Consider the following 14,563-nt stretch of genomic DNA (forward strand, 5'->3'; position numbering starts at 1 on the left):
CAGATATTGGCTATACCTACATAGAATCCAACCACAACCTAAACAAAGATTTTGGAATTGCAAAAGCCAACACAGTATACTGACAAAGTTCAGACAATTACCATCATTGTGAAACGTTACTACCACCAAAATTGTTAAAGGTGTTCAAAAGTTGGTTATAGTGCGTATAGATTTAAATAATATAAATTTCCCCTTACTCATAGGCAAATATGTCTCTTTATAAAGTATTTTGTTACATAAAACACATTTTCAGTGAGCTGCAAAGTGTATAGCTGAATAGTGACTTTATAGGAGACTAGGTTGTTATACTAGGTTACTAGGTTAAAATAAATAAAGTTCATCTTTGCAACGGGCCCTCTTTAAAAATACACAGCTACCCACTTTGGTTGTAGCCAGACTTGTTATCTTGATTTAAATTAGTTTTACTCTGTATTTTGTTTATTAAAAGGTATTTCTGTGTAAATGTAAGTATTTATTTGCAACAATTATTTTGGTGTCACAGTTATCACGTGTATTCACTTAAACCCAACTTTCTGTCTGAGGTCTCTATTCAGTCAGTATAATCTTGGAGATTTTCTGTACGTGATTATCTGATGAATGGGTCCATTCCTTTTTACCCAATATTATATTTTTTTATATCTTGGACATGTTTAATGTTAGAAAGGGCTATTATACAGTAGAGCCCCAATTTAAAAAAAGGTTTGAGTGCTCAGGAAGTAAGAATTGCCAGTCTCTGTGCAGTTTTCACTAGAGTGTTCTGACCTGCACCAAGTCGTACTTAAGAAAAAAGCTTTTCTGACTTTAGTACCAGCTGGGTGGTGTCTTGGAAATATAGCAGTAAAGTAATGTTACACAGGATAGTCTACCCTTAATTTGTGTCTTTTAGCAATGTGTGTATGTTTCCAAAAGACGCTGGAAAAAGATTGCAAAACATCTAAACAGCTCTTTCAGTACCATACACACGCACATAGAGGAATTGCTATGGGTAAAAATGTCATTAGCCAGGATGAGTAACTAGGTGGAATGCAGCTCATCTGTACAGGGTCTATTATCATATAGAGAGACCAAACAGAATTAATTGAAGAGCTAATTTCCAAAAATGTATACATCCATTTTCATTAAAAACAATATTTAACTACCTCTAAAGCGCCGACTGGTATCAATTCATCAATCAAACTATTTCAGTTATCTTCTGCACTTTAAATGGCACTGCAAAGGTTTTTCACTCATTTAGTTTCTTGACAGTAATACTTCTGGTTTTCAGCTGGTGGATATTTTATTTTGGAAAGTAACTCTTCTGTTACACAACAACTCTACACGGTTATTACAGAACAAATTACATCAAAAAGGAAATAAACATACTTTCACCATAAGCACTGAATATATATTTTAGAAATACATAGAAAAATATATAGTCATCTGAATGCCCGTTATACTTTGTACAATTGTACACAGTAGTGTCAGAAAAAAAAGCCTATATGGTGGTGTGGAATAGATGTGATAAATACAGACGCTATGGAGTTACTGAAAGTTTGAGATTTGCACGTGATAGCAGTTCAGGGGTGTTTAGTGTGATAGATGGAGAAGTTTGGGCACACTCTTTTCTCATCCTCAAAATGTCCAAACCACACATTGTACAGTGTTTGTCATAATACAAAGTCTTAACATCTGTTTTTGTGTTGTTTTTTTGTTGACTTTTACCAATTTGCTTGCCAACTCCATCAACAGGCTCTAAAACTGAATGATTAGTAAGTCTTTAACATTGACAGGCATTAGGAGGCATTGTCAGCAATACTTTGTACCATGCAAATACCTGGATGTCCTCCGAACAAACCTAACAAACAAAGTTAGAAATACAAAAATGCTACAATAAGTGCACACAGCTTTAAAGTGGGCAACACTTGACACATTTGAAAGATTTATACTATATGTAGTTTTTAATTTTACTATGGTTTATGTTTAGTAAAACCATTTACATGAAATATCTGTATTAGTATGCACTGATACATAGAGGTATATGATGCCTAGCCTGCTGTAAGTCAAATAGTAAATGCAAATATATCAAATAAATTACTGTACAATTAAAATGCAGCAAGTCCAGATGAACAAATCGCAGTACATGGTGGTGATCACTACTTGATCTTTATCTGAGGTCAACCAAGGACTAGAGAAACTATTCATAAATGTTGTGATATCATTATTCTAAAGGTAGGTTATAGGGGCTTACATAACATACTATTCTGTATAGTGAAATCACTTCTGGCTTTAGCAATGTGATTAGAACCTATATTAAATTGCACCCAGTTGGTGCCTATGTTAAATCAAGCCATAAAACACATTTGCAAATCCTATTTGACTTACAGTAAGGCATACCGTAATTTAAAGCCAGTTGAACAATAATACACTTTTTTTTTAGAAGCATAACATTTATAATTTTACTAGTCTACCTCACCATGTGCTAGCATTGAATAAATAACCAATTACCATTTCAGGCCAATTTACCAAATACTTTAGTATCACATGAACCTTTTCATCTCATCTCATATTTGTCTGAAAATGAAGATTATCTGGTAGAAATGTATCCATAAAAAGCAAAATCAGAGGAAGTTTAGTGTCTGATCTGTCTTGCTTCGATGCAAAGATCCATGTGAGCATGCGAGTTAGCATCTTGATGTTATTACTATCATGGTAGAGATGTAGATGTGAAATGGGACTGTGATTCAAGAGTTGATTAGAGTCAGTCAATATAAATCTTTAAAAGGCTTGGTGTAGTTAAACATAAGATAGTCTGTGTAGTAGAAGTCATAGATTCGCTGTCTCTCCAACGTGCTGACCTGTGAAAAGTATTTTTCTGTGATCTCCGTAGAGGTTCTCTTGTCAGCTGGGTTCCTATCTTTAAAACTGGGCAGCTTTACGTTTGGTGGTGCCCCAGTCAATCGCAGGAGAAAGTTGGACTCTTCCTCCATGCTCTCAAACTTGCCGATGAAGTCATAGTCTATGAGACAAGGGTTGCAGAGCTGGTTTGCCTGCTCCCAGTGGATGTCCATTCCCACAGGCCGGTGGACATCCAGCAGGTACTGGACAAACTCCTTGAACGTGACCCCATTGCCTGTCTTTAGGGCTTCAACAGATGGGTTCGCCCTGTACTTGGAGATGATGGGTTTCCCAAACAGGTTGTGGTAGTAGTCGTTAGGATTTTCAAACTTGTCCCTATAAGCTGACACTATTCTCTCTAAAGGCTCTCGGACAAACATGACTTTGGTGTAGGTCTCCAGACGGTGCATGACTCCCTTGTGGTCAAAGGTTCTAAGCTCCCTGAGATGGTTGCCGTCGTGGACTGTGTCGTGTTTAATGCTCTGAGCATTGGGGGCCATGCCTGCCAGCACCATCAGAGTCCTCTTCCAGTTGGAACAGCCCGCCTTCGGCACCTGGCAGTACAACAACTTGTACTTGTCCTCCACAAAGAGGTTTTTCACATGATGACCTGTGATGGTCTTGGAGATGTTGCTTTTGTACTTGGCACAGATCTCCTTCATCATATGCCGGCGTGCAACCTGAATATCGGCGAGCTTTTTCCACCTGTCAAGGATGGAAGAGCCAGAGACAGAAGGGGAGGAAACCGAGGATAAGGAGGAGGAAGAAGAAGAGGACGAGGGAGACGAAGAGGATAAGGAATCCTTTTTGGTGGTGTGATGGATTGGGGGACTTGTTTTCAGCAGTTTGCGGTGCCTTTTGGAGACATGAAGGGAGGTTATGTCCTGTTCCCGAGACCAAGTGGTGAGCATTTGTCTATTCTGCTCTCGAGACCCAGGGATGGCTGTCTGTCTACTCTGCTCCAGAGACCCAAGGGTGGCTGCCTGTCTACTCTCCTCAAAGTGTGGGAACTGCATTGGAGGGATTGGGCTGGACAAGATGCCTTCTATTTCTTGTTGGTGCTGATAATTGTCAGATTTGCCTCTTTCTTTGTCTTGCATAGAAAGAGTCTACAAAACAACAACAAGATAGGTTGTAGTAAACAGTAGCAGATATGTGTTCAGACCAAACAAACAGCAACATTTTCAGATGATAACGAGGATATATGTGCAAGAAAATAGAATTTATGCTTTGTACCTAATGGGGTGGTAAATCTGAGCTGTATTACCAGAAACAACCACATGCTGTCTTCAGTAGTCACATAGGCCACTTGATGGTGCTGTTTCACTACACCTTAAACAAAGTTCTAACTTTGTTACACACAAATGTCACACACTACCCAATGCCATCCATGACCTATCAATAAACTGAGCTGTAACATCAAATAAATGTCTTATAAACACTTAATGGGGAATGTAAATTAGAATCATCTACTGCCTAATTACCATCAGATGATGCCCAAGGCCATTATGCATTCTGACATTTTATTTCAATTAAATGCTATAATGGCATCATAAAGCCAATGGACTGGATGTATAATTTTAATTTTACAACAGACAAGGTGATGAGACCATTATGAATCCTGGCTCATCCCCCTCCTGACTTAAATGGCCATATTCGTTCATCTGCAGGGACAACTGCAGGAGGGGGTGGTTCCTCCCTGTCTATTTAATGTGCAAGGCGAGCACGGGACAGCAACCTATACACCAGACACCACGTTCCTCAGGGTTTGCACAAGTCTCTCCTTGGTGCTGATGATCACAGCAGAGACGAGTACAAGCAGGGGTCAGCTGAGAGCAGATACGGTAGTACGTTCGCTGCATGTCTGACATAAAAACCTTGTTTATGGATTGTCTTGGAGTCAAACAAGATGTTGCTCTCTCTTCTAATCTCATCTATCTGACCCTTGCAGCTATCCATGACTAATGTTGTGTGGCAATTTAGGACACATTTTAACCCCTGCAAGTGTTTATTCAAACCTTGAAGCTTTAATTTAGTTTTGTTCGGGCACAAGAGAACAATTCCCTACAAACTTGTTCTTGTGCAAATAACTGTCTAACAATACAGAAACTGGCTTCAAAATGCAGAGCTGTACGGGTACCAAGGGATGGATAATCATAGTTAGTTGTTACTGTTATCCAGTAGCTACTAATGCTGGAAAAGCCTAATGTAATAAATGAGATTCTTAAAATACATGTGACGTTTGTTTATTCATGCTGGTTCGTCATTCTTCAATAATGGATATAAACTAGCCAACAAGATAAATACAAGAAAGGAAGCTTCAACTGTGGAAGATAAAAAAAAAAAAATTAAAAAAAAAAACTAGGTGTGATTACACTTTGAGGAACCTAGGCCTGGTTCGACTTGGACCGTTTACTCAGTAAAGTCTGACTGGCTGAATGCACAGTGTGAGGTCAGCCTCTCTACACAGATACTATCAGACACACTGAGAGGTACAAGGCTGACAATCACTTTTTTTGCAATAGATAACAGTTGGGAGCAACCTGCGGATCTGTGTTTTGGGAGAATTGGAGTAAACATTTACCTCTCTGGACTGCCGTTGAGTGCTTCCAAGCTTCACGCCTGGGGAAAGAGAAGAGAAAAGAGACAAGAAAATCAGCACTTAAGTAAACAACATGTATTTTTGTCCTTGTAGAAAAGAGTTAGGTGCCTCCGATGCATCAGAGGCTCCCAATTATTTAACACTTCCTATCACTTAGTAGACTGCTTTTGATCCCCAGGATAACCACCGCTGCTCTACTAGTTCACAGAGGAAAGACAGGTAGCTCTATATGTATAATGAGGCTCCACAAGCATAAAAAGTTGGTAAATGAGTTGTGCTCCCAGTAGCAAGCAGTGAGGACGAGAGAGAAAACGAGACGCAAAGAAGCAAGGAAGGAAAGAGGAAAGAAAGAAACAGAGCCAGCAAACCAGCAAACAGAGAAGATGTAGTTTGCAGACCAGAGGAAAGACAGGAAGACAGAGCAAGAGAAAGATACAGTTTGCTAAATTTCTAGAGGACAGCAAGAGAGTGATAGAGACATAGAGATTGGTTTTGTGACAGACTGGCAGCCTTGGGGACAGGTAGTAGGTATTGGCAGATGTGCGGCAACCGGACAGACGACGTGTTTAGTGGTCTGTCTCCAGCTGGACATCTCCTTTACTTGGGTCCCCCCCATCCTGCTGATATATAATCAGGCTGACAGCTCTGAGTGGGGCTGCATGGCTGCTGATGGGGGGAGTGAAGACACCTCTGCCTGAGTGGTCTGTCACTTCCAATTTGAGGGTGGAAGTGATTGGAACCTGCACAAGGGGTGCGGGGGAGGGCTGTTGATGCAGGCCACAACCTTGCCTAAGTGATGAGATCTGCAGAGCCCTATCTCACACTTAAACACGCCTCAGTGGGGAGGGAATAGAACACGTTGCCCAGATGCAATGTTGTTTTAGATTAGTATGCGCTGGAGAGCTCTGTGTTGCTGTCTGGCTCTGTGTGGGGAATCTTTTTCTTGTCTCCATTCTTCTGAACGAGACACGGGAGGAAGAGGCGGAGGAGGAAAACGAAAGGGGAGTGGGCTAAAGAGGTGGCATGTGACATTTTGTAATCTTGTTTGGGTGTTGCTGTGCTATTTGATCTCCTAACCTCCAAATGATAGCTCATGTATGATGTGCATCTTTTGATATCAGTTTACATTTGCACATCATGTGAAACATGAATATTTATCACAACACACACAGATGCCATTGCCAGGGAAACGCGTCCACAGCAGCACCGGTCAGTTTTCTGCTGTTCTAAACTGATGGAGCGGCATGCGAGGCCCTTGTAGCCTTGACTATCTTGTCAAGATACACGCTTAGTTATTGATCTTGAAAAGCCCATTCAAGGTGGTAATTGAACTCTCCAAAGGTTTAATTGGTTCCTTCTAAGAGGTGTTTTGTCTGGCTGTTGTTACAAGTTTGTCACAGCTGTTGATATCAGTACTGTCACACTTTCCTATTTCATGTCACACCTTCAAGCAGAGTAACATTTTAAACATTTTATTGTGCCAGGTCTGCTGAACCACTGACAGAATTCTGTCAGTGGTTCAGCAGACCTGAATTATTCATGACAAAAATGTTTGATGCAATACATGTATTTAGTTGAATATTTGACATTTATTTAATATCATTTATTCAAAGGGAAAGGCTTTAAGGAACAGGAAAAAGGTTCAATTAGATTCAAGCCCAAGGCATTGAACTGAGAACACAGGACACTCATTTGTTCTGTGACAACTGTGTCTTGTTAAAGTTGTTTTGAAAATGAATCTGACATGGCTTGATTTGATTTGACAAATCTAGGCTTCAAAATCTGTTACAAAAAGTGAATGAATTCTGGCTCTGAAAATGCATCACTCTCTGAAGTAGGGAGCCCAAATTACATTTCATGAGAGGAACATTTTTCCAAGATCGAGGACAACTGAAACAAGTAATATAACAATGTAAACTGAATTTCAGGGGGATTTGTAAACATCATTTTCTCTGTAGTATCTATTTGGTTGAGGGTAATAGTTGCTGTTTGATTGCAATTTCACACTCAGTCAATTCCACTCAGTATAACTATGGTATTGATTTTTACTGCTGCGTGCTGAAATAGTGATAAATTGTGAAGACTGAGGTTTCATCCTGTGAGATGCAGACAATTAATCACTGTAATTCCAAATATAGATGTAGTAGCTACAGTAGCCACGTTTTTAAGAAATACTTTCGTAAATAATCTAATAATGCAATATTAAAGTTGTAATGGGAAAAAAACAGTCAACCAATAAAGCTGATGTTGTTTTTATCCCCAGGCACTAAATGTCAAACTGCTTTGGTAACATATTTTAAAAGCTCTGTATGTATAAAAGATTCACTTGTATTTTAACTATTTCACTATTTCTATTTCTTATTAACCTGTACTGCGATGTTTAATATTGTATCAAGATCTCCATCATGATGAATAATGTATTTTATTTTATTTTTTGGTGTGTCATTGCTTATTACTGCTTTGCATGGTTGCATGTTTCAAGAAAATGGCTATAATCTGTAATGCTTGGGTGTATTGTGTTGCTTGCACGGCTTCATGTACTGAATGTGGGTACTGTTGATGTGTAACTTTACTTGTCTTTACTATGTCTTGCTGCTTCCTGTCACTCTGCAAGACGTCTTGAGAAAGCTTGTTTTGTTGCTCTAGCTTCCTTTTTGGTCTCTTATTGACTTCTGTCTGTACATTTTAACCTGTGTTAATGTCTCGTTGTTTCGTGTGCTCTGGTCTCCAAACATCTGGCCAAAGGACTACAGTTGAAAATTAGCCAGCTGGCTAACACTGGCACATTTACAGAAATGTTGATTAATGTGTCTTGTCCTCTGATAACTCCTGCTTTGATTTTCAGGTATTTCCCTTTCATTTTGCTGATGACGGAAGCTGATTTAAAAGCAGAATTGGCTCTCGAGCCTCATCGTCCTCTGTTGCCCTCTAAAGTAACCTTGATCATCCACCTCCCTCTCGGAGACAAAGCCTCTGAATATTCATGCAGACGACCCAGCATTACTGCAAGGATCCATATAAGCAAGGGCCACATCATTAGCGAATCCATTATCATCCTTCCCTCTCAAAGACCCTTGTACAACTTTTTAACAGAGACACACATCAAACATCCTTTTCCCGGCCACTGCCAACAAGGAGGAGCAAAGGATAAAAACAATGTGAAATAATGAGCTTATTAAGTAAAGGATTGTGGGCCCTATGTTCTGCGAAAAAATGGCAAACGCCTGGTGTTAACCGGAGACAGCCCAGGAGGGTGCTAGAAACCAGACAAGGCGTGTCCTCCTCTAGCCCAATACTGCGACTAGGCAGCCATCGCTGCGCCACCATAAACCTTTCATTAGTCATGCAGCACACTGAGCCACTGTGACCCCAACCAGCTGCACTCCCCTCTCTACCCAACACACCACCCACACCTGCACTCTGCACACATGCTCCTCCTCCACTTGACTCTGTGTGGGAATAGAGGGCTGTGGCATGCTGGGGTGGTTTATCAGAGGAAAAACACTTGAGAACGGAGGTATTAGGTTTTAATCTCTGGTCCATTGATGTCTTAACTTGTTGTGGTAAGAGATAAAACAATGTTTCAGTTGGTGCTGAAATCCTCCATGACTGGGCCAGATAGAGCAGGTGCTGGGGAGGGGGAGGAGGCGATGGGTGAGGAATCAGTGATTCGGGATTGAAGACATGCCTGCTGAGGCTCTTGAAACAGCAAACATGGTCCATCTAAAACTTGTGTGTATCCTCATTTGAGGGGTGTCTTGTGTTGCTAAGGCAGGCTCGGAAGCTTTGAGGCTTTCTTAAGTGTACACAACTCACACAAGCACAGGTTTGGCCAAGAATGAATCAATAACACATCTTTGATCTGTAAATGAAACAAACAAACCAGGACAAACAGATTCTTCCCACTGTTTCAGTAGTAGGAACCATGATGCCATACCAGACTCAGTCAATCAGTAGGATTTAATATATACTATAGACATTGTTCTTTAATTTGACTAATCACAGTTTTACGTACTAAATCTGAACTGCTGCATATGAAACTCTCCAATCAGAGGCCTAGGAGTCAATTACACAGGGTCATGCGCTGACTAGTCCATATCCACGACGTTCCATTGCTCCGGTGCTGACGGAAATTCCGCCGGATGTCCCTCTTTCGGCCGGATGTCACTCTTTCGGCCGGATGTCCCTCTTTCGGCTGGATGTCAGTTACATTCTGCTTTCTTTGTGTTGGAATTTTAAACTCTGGTGGATTTCTGAGGACTATGGTTAACTGCTCCTCAGATCTCTGCAGGGTAAATCCAGACAGCTAGCTAGACTATCTGTCCAATCTGTGTTTTCTGTTGCACGACTAAAACAACTTTTGAACGTACACGTTCCACCAAAACAAGTTCCTTCCAAAGGCTATTTTGCAGCGGCACCGTGGCTCTGTCTGGCGCTTAGTGCCGCCCAAGACGATTGTGATTGGTTTAAAGAAATGCCAATAAACCAGAGCACGTTTTTCTCCCATCCAGGAATACTGTGTGGACTAGCCAGACCCTCCTCCGTATCGCTGTGGAGGAAGGTCTGGCAATGCAAGACTATGCACTGACTTAAGCCCATGATCCTAGGAATTAAGTCCACATTGGACAATCCTGCAAGCCACGATTTACCAGTGGTGAAAAGTAACTAAGTACTTATTACTCAAGTACTGTACTTGAGTCCAGACTTTCTTCTGTATTTGTATGCCTTTATTACAGACAGAAGAGAGACGACAGCAAATTAGGTTGAAAGTCAATCAACAAATGTCCTCCGCCAGACTCGAACTCTGAGGTTCATTATCAGCATTTTAACCACTAAACTACAGGGATGCCTCACAATATCTGTTTCATGCTAGTTTATACTTTTACTCCACTAAATCTTTGAAAGAATATTGCACTTTTTACCCTATTAAATGTCTGTGAAAGCTGTAGTCACTACTTTGCAGATTAACATTTTAAAAACAAAACATGTGATCAGCTTATAAAAATTATGCATTGGTTTAACTACTCATCAGTGAAGTTACTGATATGAGCTCCATCTGGACCAAGTATGACATTGAAATGCTGCTTACATTAATCACATTAATGTATCATCATCATAATAATAAAACATATACTATTATAACACACACAGGGGCCATTTGGATACTGAATGAGTGATAACCTTTACTTTAATGATACTTGTATACTTTAAACCTGCCATAACTGAATTTCTTCTGTCCACTTGGGGGCAGCTAAAATAAGCTGTGAACACAACACTGACATAATTATCACCTTTTAAGTTGATATGGCAAACTTGTTAGCAATCAGCTGCTTATTTACACATCCAGCAGATACAGAGCAGCATTATTATCATTTGAAGTTGGGTTTCTGGCCCTCTGATGAATGTAAGTCCAATATTCACTCCCCTCTACACTCCTCCGCCAACTCCTGAGGGAAATATCTGTCTCTTTAGCTGCTAAATGCTCCACTGTGTTCACCAGCTAGTCACTAACTGTGTCTGTCCACGGTCCCTTGCTGGCCAGGTATAGTGTACAGTGGCTTTTTGAGATTTCTTTTCTCCTGAAAATAGCTGCATTAGAGCAGTGAGACTGAACTAAAACACTAATGTTAAAAACCAAAACAATGCTAAAATATCAATCTTTTTTAGGTGATAAATCCCTGGGGGTTTGTTACTGTGAGCAATCTGTTTCATATAAAAGTAGTCATGTGATCAATTGTCAATACAAAACTATTCATAATAACTTTACTGTAAGTACATTTTGCTGATAATACTGTGTTAGCTATGTCTTTTTAACACACAGCACAAACTTACTGGAATATATCTAAAGGGGAGTTGGTAGTCTTGTTTCTCCAGGTGATGAAAACCTTTCACTACATTATTTCCAATAAAGGACTCATCAGTCACTGGAATTCCCACTCTTCTCCTCCTACCTACTGAACTAATCTTTGACGGAGCACAGTGCCCTGAGCAATCAGAAGACATGACACCTACAAAGGTTACAAAGCGTCAAAGCTGAAATGTCTTCTTCTCAGGCCAGATGACAAAGCCGTTTCATTATTGCTGCATTTTGCATGGTGGCACCTAATGTCCTAATTACACCTTATTAGTCTGTGTTTATTGTTTGTTTCAAGCACAGGATGATTAATTACAGAGTTTATGTCGCTGCAGTTCCTTCTGCAGATCAGTAGAGGTTGATAAATGTCATAGATGACTATGCTTCTTTAAAGCTACGTTATATATAGTTATATAGTTAATGAGGTGTTATGGTGTGGTGATATGGTACTATGACTTTATAGTAGGGCTTGGACGATATGCCTTTGTCCTGATTCGATTCTTTTACGATACATGATTGCCAATTCGATCTGTATTGGGATTCAATAGTATTGAGTGTTGCCATTTTCTTTTTCTTCTATAACAAAAACAAAGGTTGAATAATACACTTCTAGAGACAATATATCATGAGACATTTCTAAAAACGAATTGTTTTCTAAGAAGAATGCACATCACATGTCAGTCAGTCAGTCTGACATTTATTTCATTTGTAAAGAAGTACATAACATGGGTTTTCTGCATTTTCTGCTTTCGGTCTGTTTTGCTGGAAACGGATATGATGTAGTAGTAGTGATGTAGTCAGCGGTACCGTATAAACAGAAAATATTTAGGTGACTCATTGGTAAAAAAAAAAACTAAAAATATCGATTCTAGGGAAAAGAATCAATTTTGAAAAAATTGTCGCAAAAAAATTTCCCGATGCGATTTCTACTTTATAGTACATTTATGAGAGCCTGACGTGAAGTGGGAGAGGGTGTGAGATGTGAGTTGTTGACAATAACAGTTTAAGGACATTTTGTTTAGTGTAGATCAGCGCTGTATTCAAAGCTTGTGTAGCTTTAAATGAAAAAAATAATGTTACGTGTGGTCATTTTTATGATAAAGGACAAGGTAATTTTATAAATAGTGGCTTGCTAACCAGCGGTGTGTTAACCTGCCTCTCGAGCTCCCCTCCTAATAACCCCATCGTGACATTCTCCTGACCTCCTCAACGCAATTCCTTTTTACTGCCCCTCAAAGGATGCACACAAGGATAAAGTTATTAGTGAAATCCATAAATTACATGAGGTTCACAATGCCATGTATTGGTTCCCCTTACACCTCTGACCCCATACGGTCATGTGTTGGGAAGACTGCAGGGATGCGCTCTCTCATTAGTTGAAATTCAAATGAAAAAGAGCACACTTTCTCCAACCCCCGGCCACATTAAATGCCTCGCATGTGTGTATGCACCATAAATAACACATGGTTTGGCTCATGATTGTCTGTGGCAGAGCGCAGGCTAAGCATACAAAGACTGCATCAACATTCTGTGAGATTAAAAACTGAGCTCAATAGAAGACTATATTCATGATGTGAGTCTGTGGTGCTGCATTGATACCATTGCACTATTTTCAGAGCACTTTGCTCTCCTTTCTCTGAGGCAGTGCAGCTGCATGGCTCATGCATCGTCACTTTCATCATCCCTCCAATGTATGAGTTTGTGAATGAGTTAAAATGTTACATTACAAAGTGGTGTATATATATATATATATATAGTACTGGATTAAATATGTTCTGTAAAGATATAATTTAAAATGTATAAAATTGTGTGATTGAACTATGACACTTGGCACTGGGGTTATCTTTTATACTGTTTTGAAGACGTTTCACAGAAAGGATCTGCTATATCTCAAAGCTATTAAATGATGAAACTGAGGCATTGGGATTTTTCCCCTTTAAATGGACATGCTGTATATTGCTTTAGGAATAAAACCCTCTATACAGAGCCAAAAACATGAGAAACTGCATTTAATGATAAAGAGAAACTGCCTCTGTGGGGCAATAAAGTGGGTAGCTATAAAAATCTGCCTCAAGTTTTTGATATGCTCCAATCTTGGGCTTCTTTTTCTGTGCAATCTTCAAATTATTTTCTCATGCTGCGAACGCTGGGCACTGAACACAGCAGGAGGGTAAATAATGAACTATACAGATAGGAAGCTGCTGAAAGGGGGTATGAAATGTGGCACTGATTACCGTTATGACAATTCATTTTTACAACAATATATTCTTACAGTTGATGCTACTGGGGTATGTTCAAGGTTACAAGATGGAAAGACTTCCCAGGGCAGATTTCCATGGAAACAGAGAGTCAGAGAGCTGCATGTTGGCAATGTGGTGGTGGGATGCAACTTGTTTTAATACCACGTAGAGGACAAGTTCTGGCAGCTTGCATAGGGAGGGATGTGCAAGCAAATGCTACCTGTTAGCTGCGAGTCCGGGATTAAGTGAATTGAATTGAATGACGAAGTGCAGGAGGCTTTAATTGGCACGTCTTATTCAGATTCTATTCAGGCAAGTACTCACTGCAGTACTCCCTTTGTGAGCCACTCCCCTGCTGATGAAAATGGGAAGCCAATACGATCCAAAAAGTCCACACAGTGTGTGGAGATTTTGTAAAGTTTTTCTGGTTTAAAGCCAGAAATGTGTGAGAGGAGTTCACACAGTCAAATGTGGTGCAGGTGGAGCTGCTGTATGCTGTCCTGGAACTTACACAGGCACTGCTGGATAAACAGAGCTGCTGATGACATGAGAGGAGCGATGTGCTCTCATGTATACATAGCCTGAGTACTGACTCCCACAGACGCACTGGGAAGAGAGCTGCAGTTCTGACAAACTCTACGGGCGGCTGTGTGAACAAAGCAGTCAGTGAAATAGAAGGATGACTGTGAAAAAGATTTGGCAACGACATTATGTATCTTAGAGTAATACTCAATAACCCCAAATCTGGTCCTCCACAAAGATAATTTGTTTTGTTTTGTTTTGTAAGTTTCTTTGTTGGACATCACAACTTTTAGCCTTGTTCCACAAATTCACTTAAACTATAACAATATAATGATATAGTCCATTGTAGTTTTCCCATGCAAAAGCTGGTGTAACATGTCATATTATGGACAACAATGTCATATTTAATATATTATATTCATTCAGGAAAAACAAGACAGAGCTAAATCACAGATATGAAGCTCTTAACGT

The 14,563-nt window shown here is 39.9% G+C and overlaps 1 protein-coding gene across 1 annotated transcript in view; it reads right to left on the reverse strand.

Annotated features, from left to right (window-relative positions):
- Positions 1-2,741: 2,741 nt before the first annotated feature.
- Positions 2,742-14,563, reverse strand: part of chst8 (carbohydrate (N-acetylgalactosamine 4-0) sulfotransferase 8) — a 135,859-nt gene continuing 124,037 nt past the window's right edge. The window contains exons 2-4 of the mRNA XM_078258150.1: positions 5,459-5,496; positions 3,844-3,983; positions 2,742-3,789 (exon numbers count right to left, since the gene is read on the reverse strand). Of these exons, the coding sequence (XP_078114276.1) occupies positions 2,742-3,789; positions 3,844-3,983; positions 5,459-5,496 (1,226 nt within the window). The remainder of the gene's footprint in view (positions 3,790-3,843; positions 3,984-5,458; positions 5,497-14,563) is intronic.

This window comes from Sander vitreus, chromosome 1 (assembly GCF_031162955.1).
Source record: "Sander vitreus isolate 19-12246 chromosome 1, sanVit1, whole genome shotgun sequence".
NCBI classification, from domain to species: domain Eukaryota; kingdom Metazoa; phylum Chordata; class Actinopteri; order Perciformes; family Percidae; genus Sander; species Sander vitreus.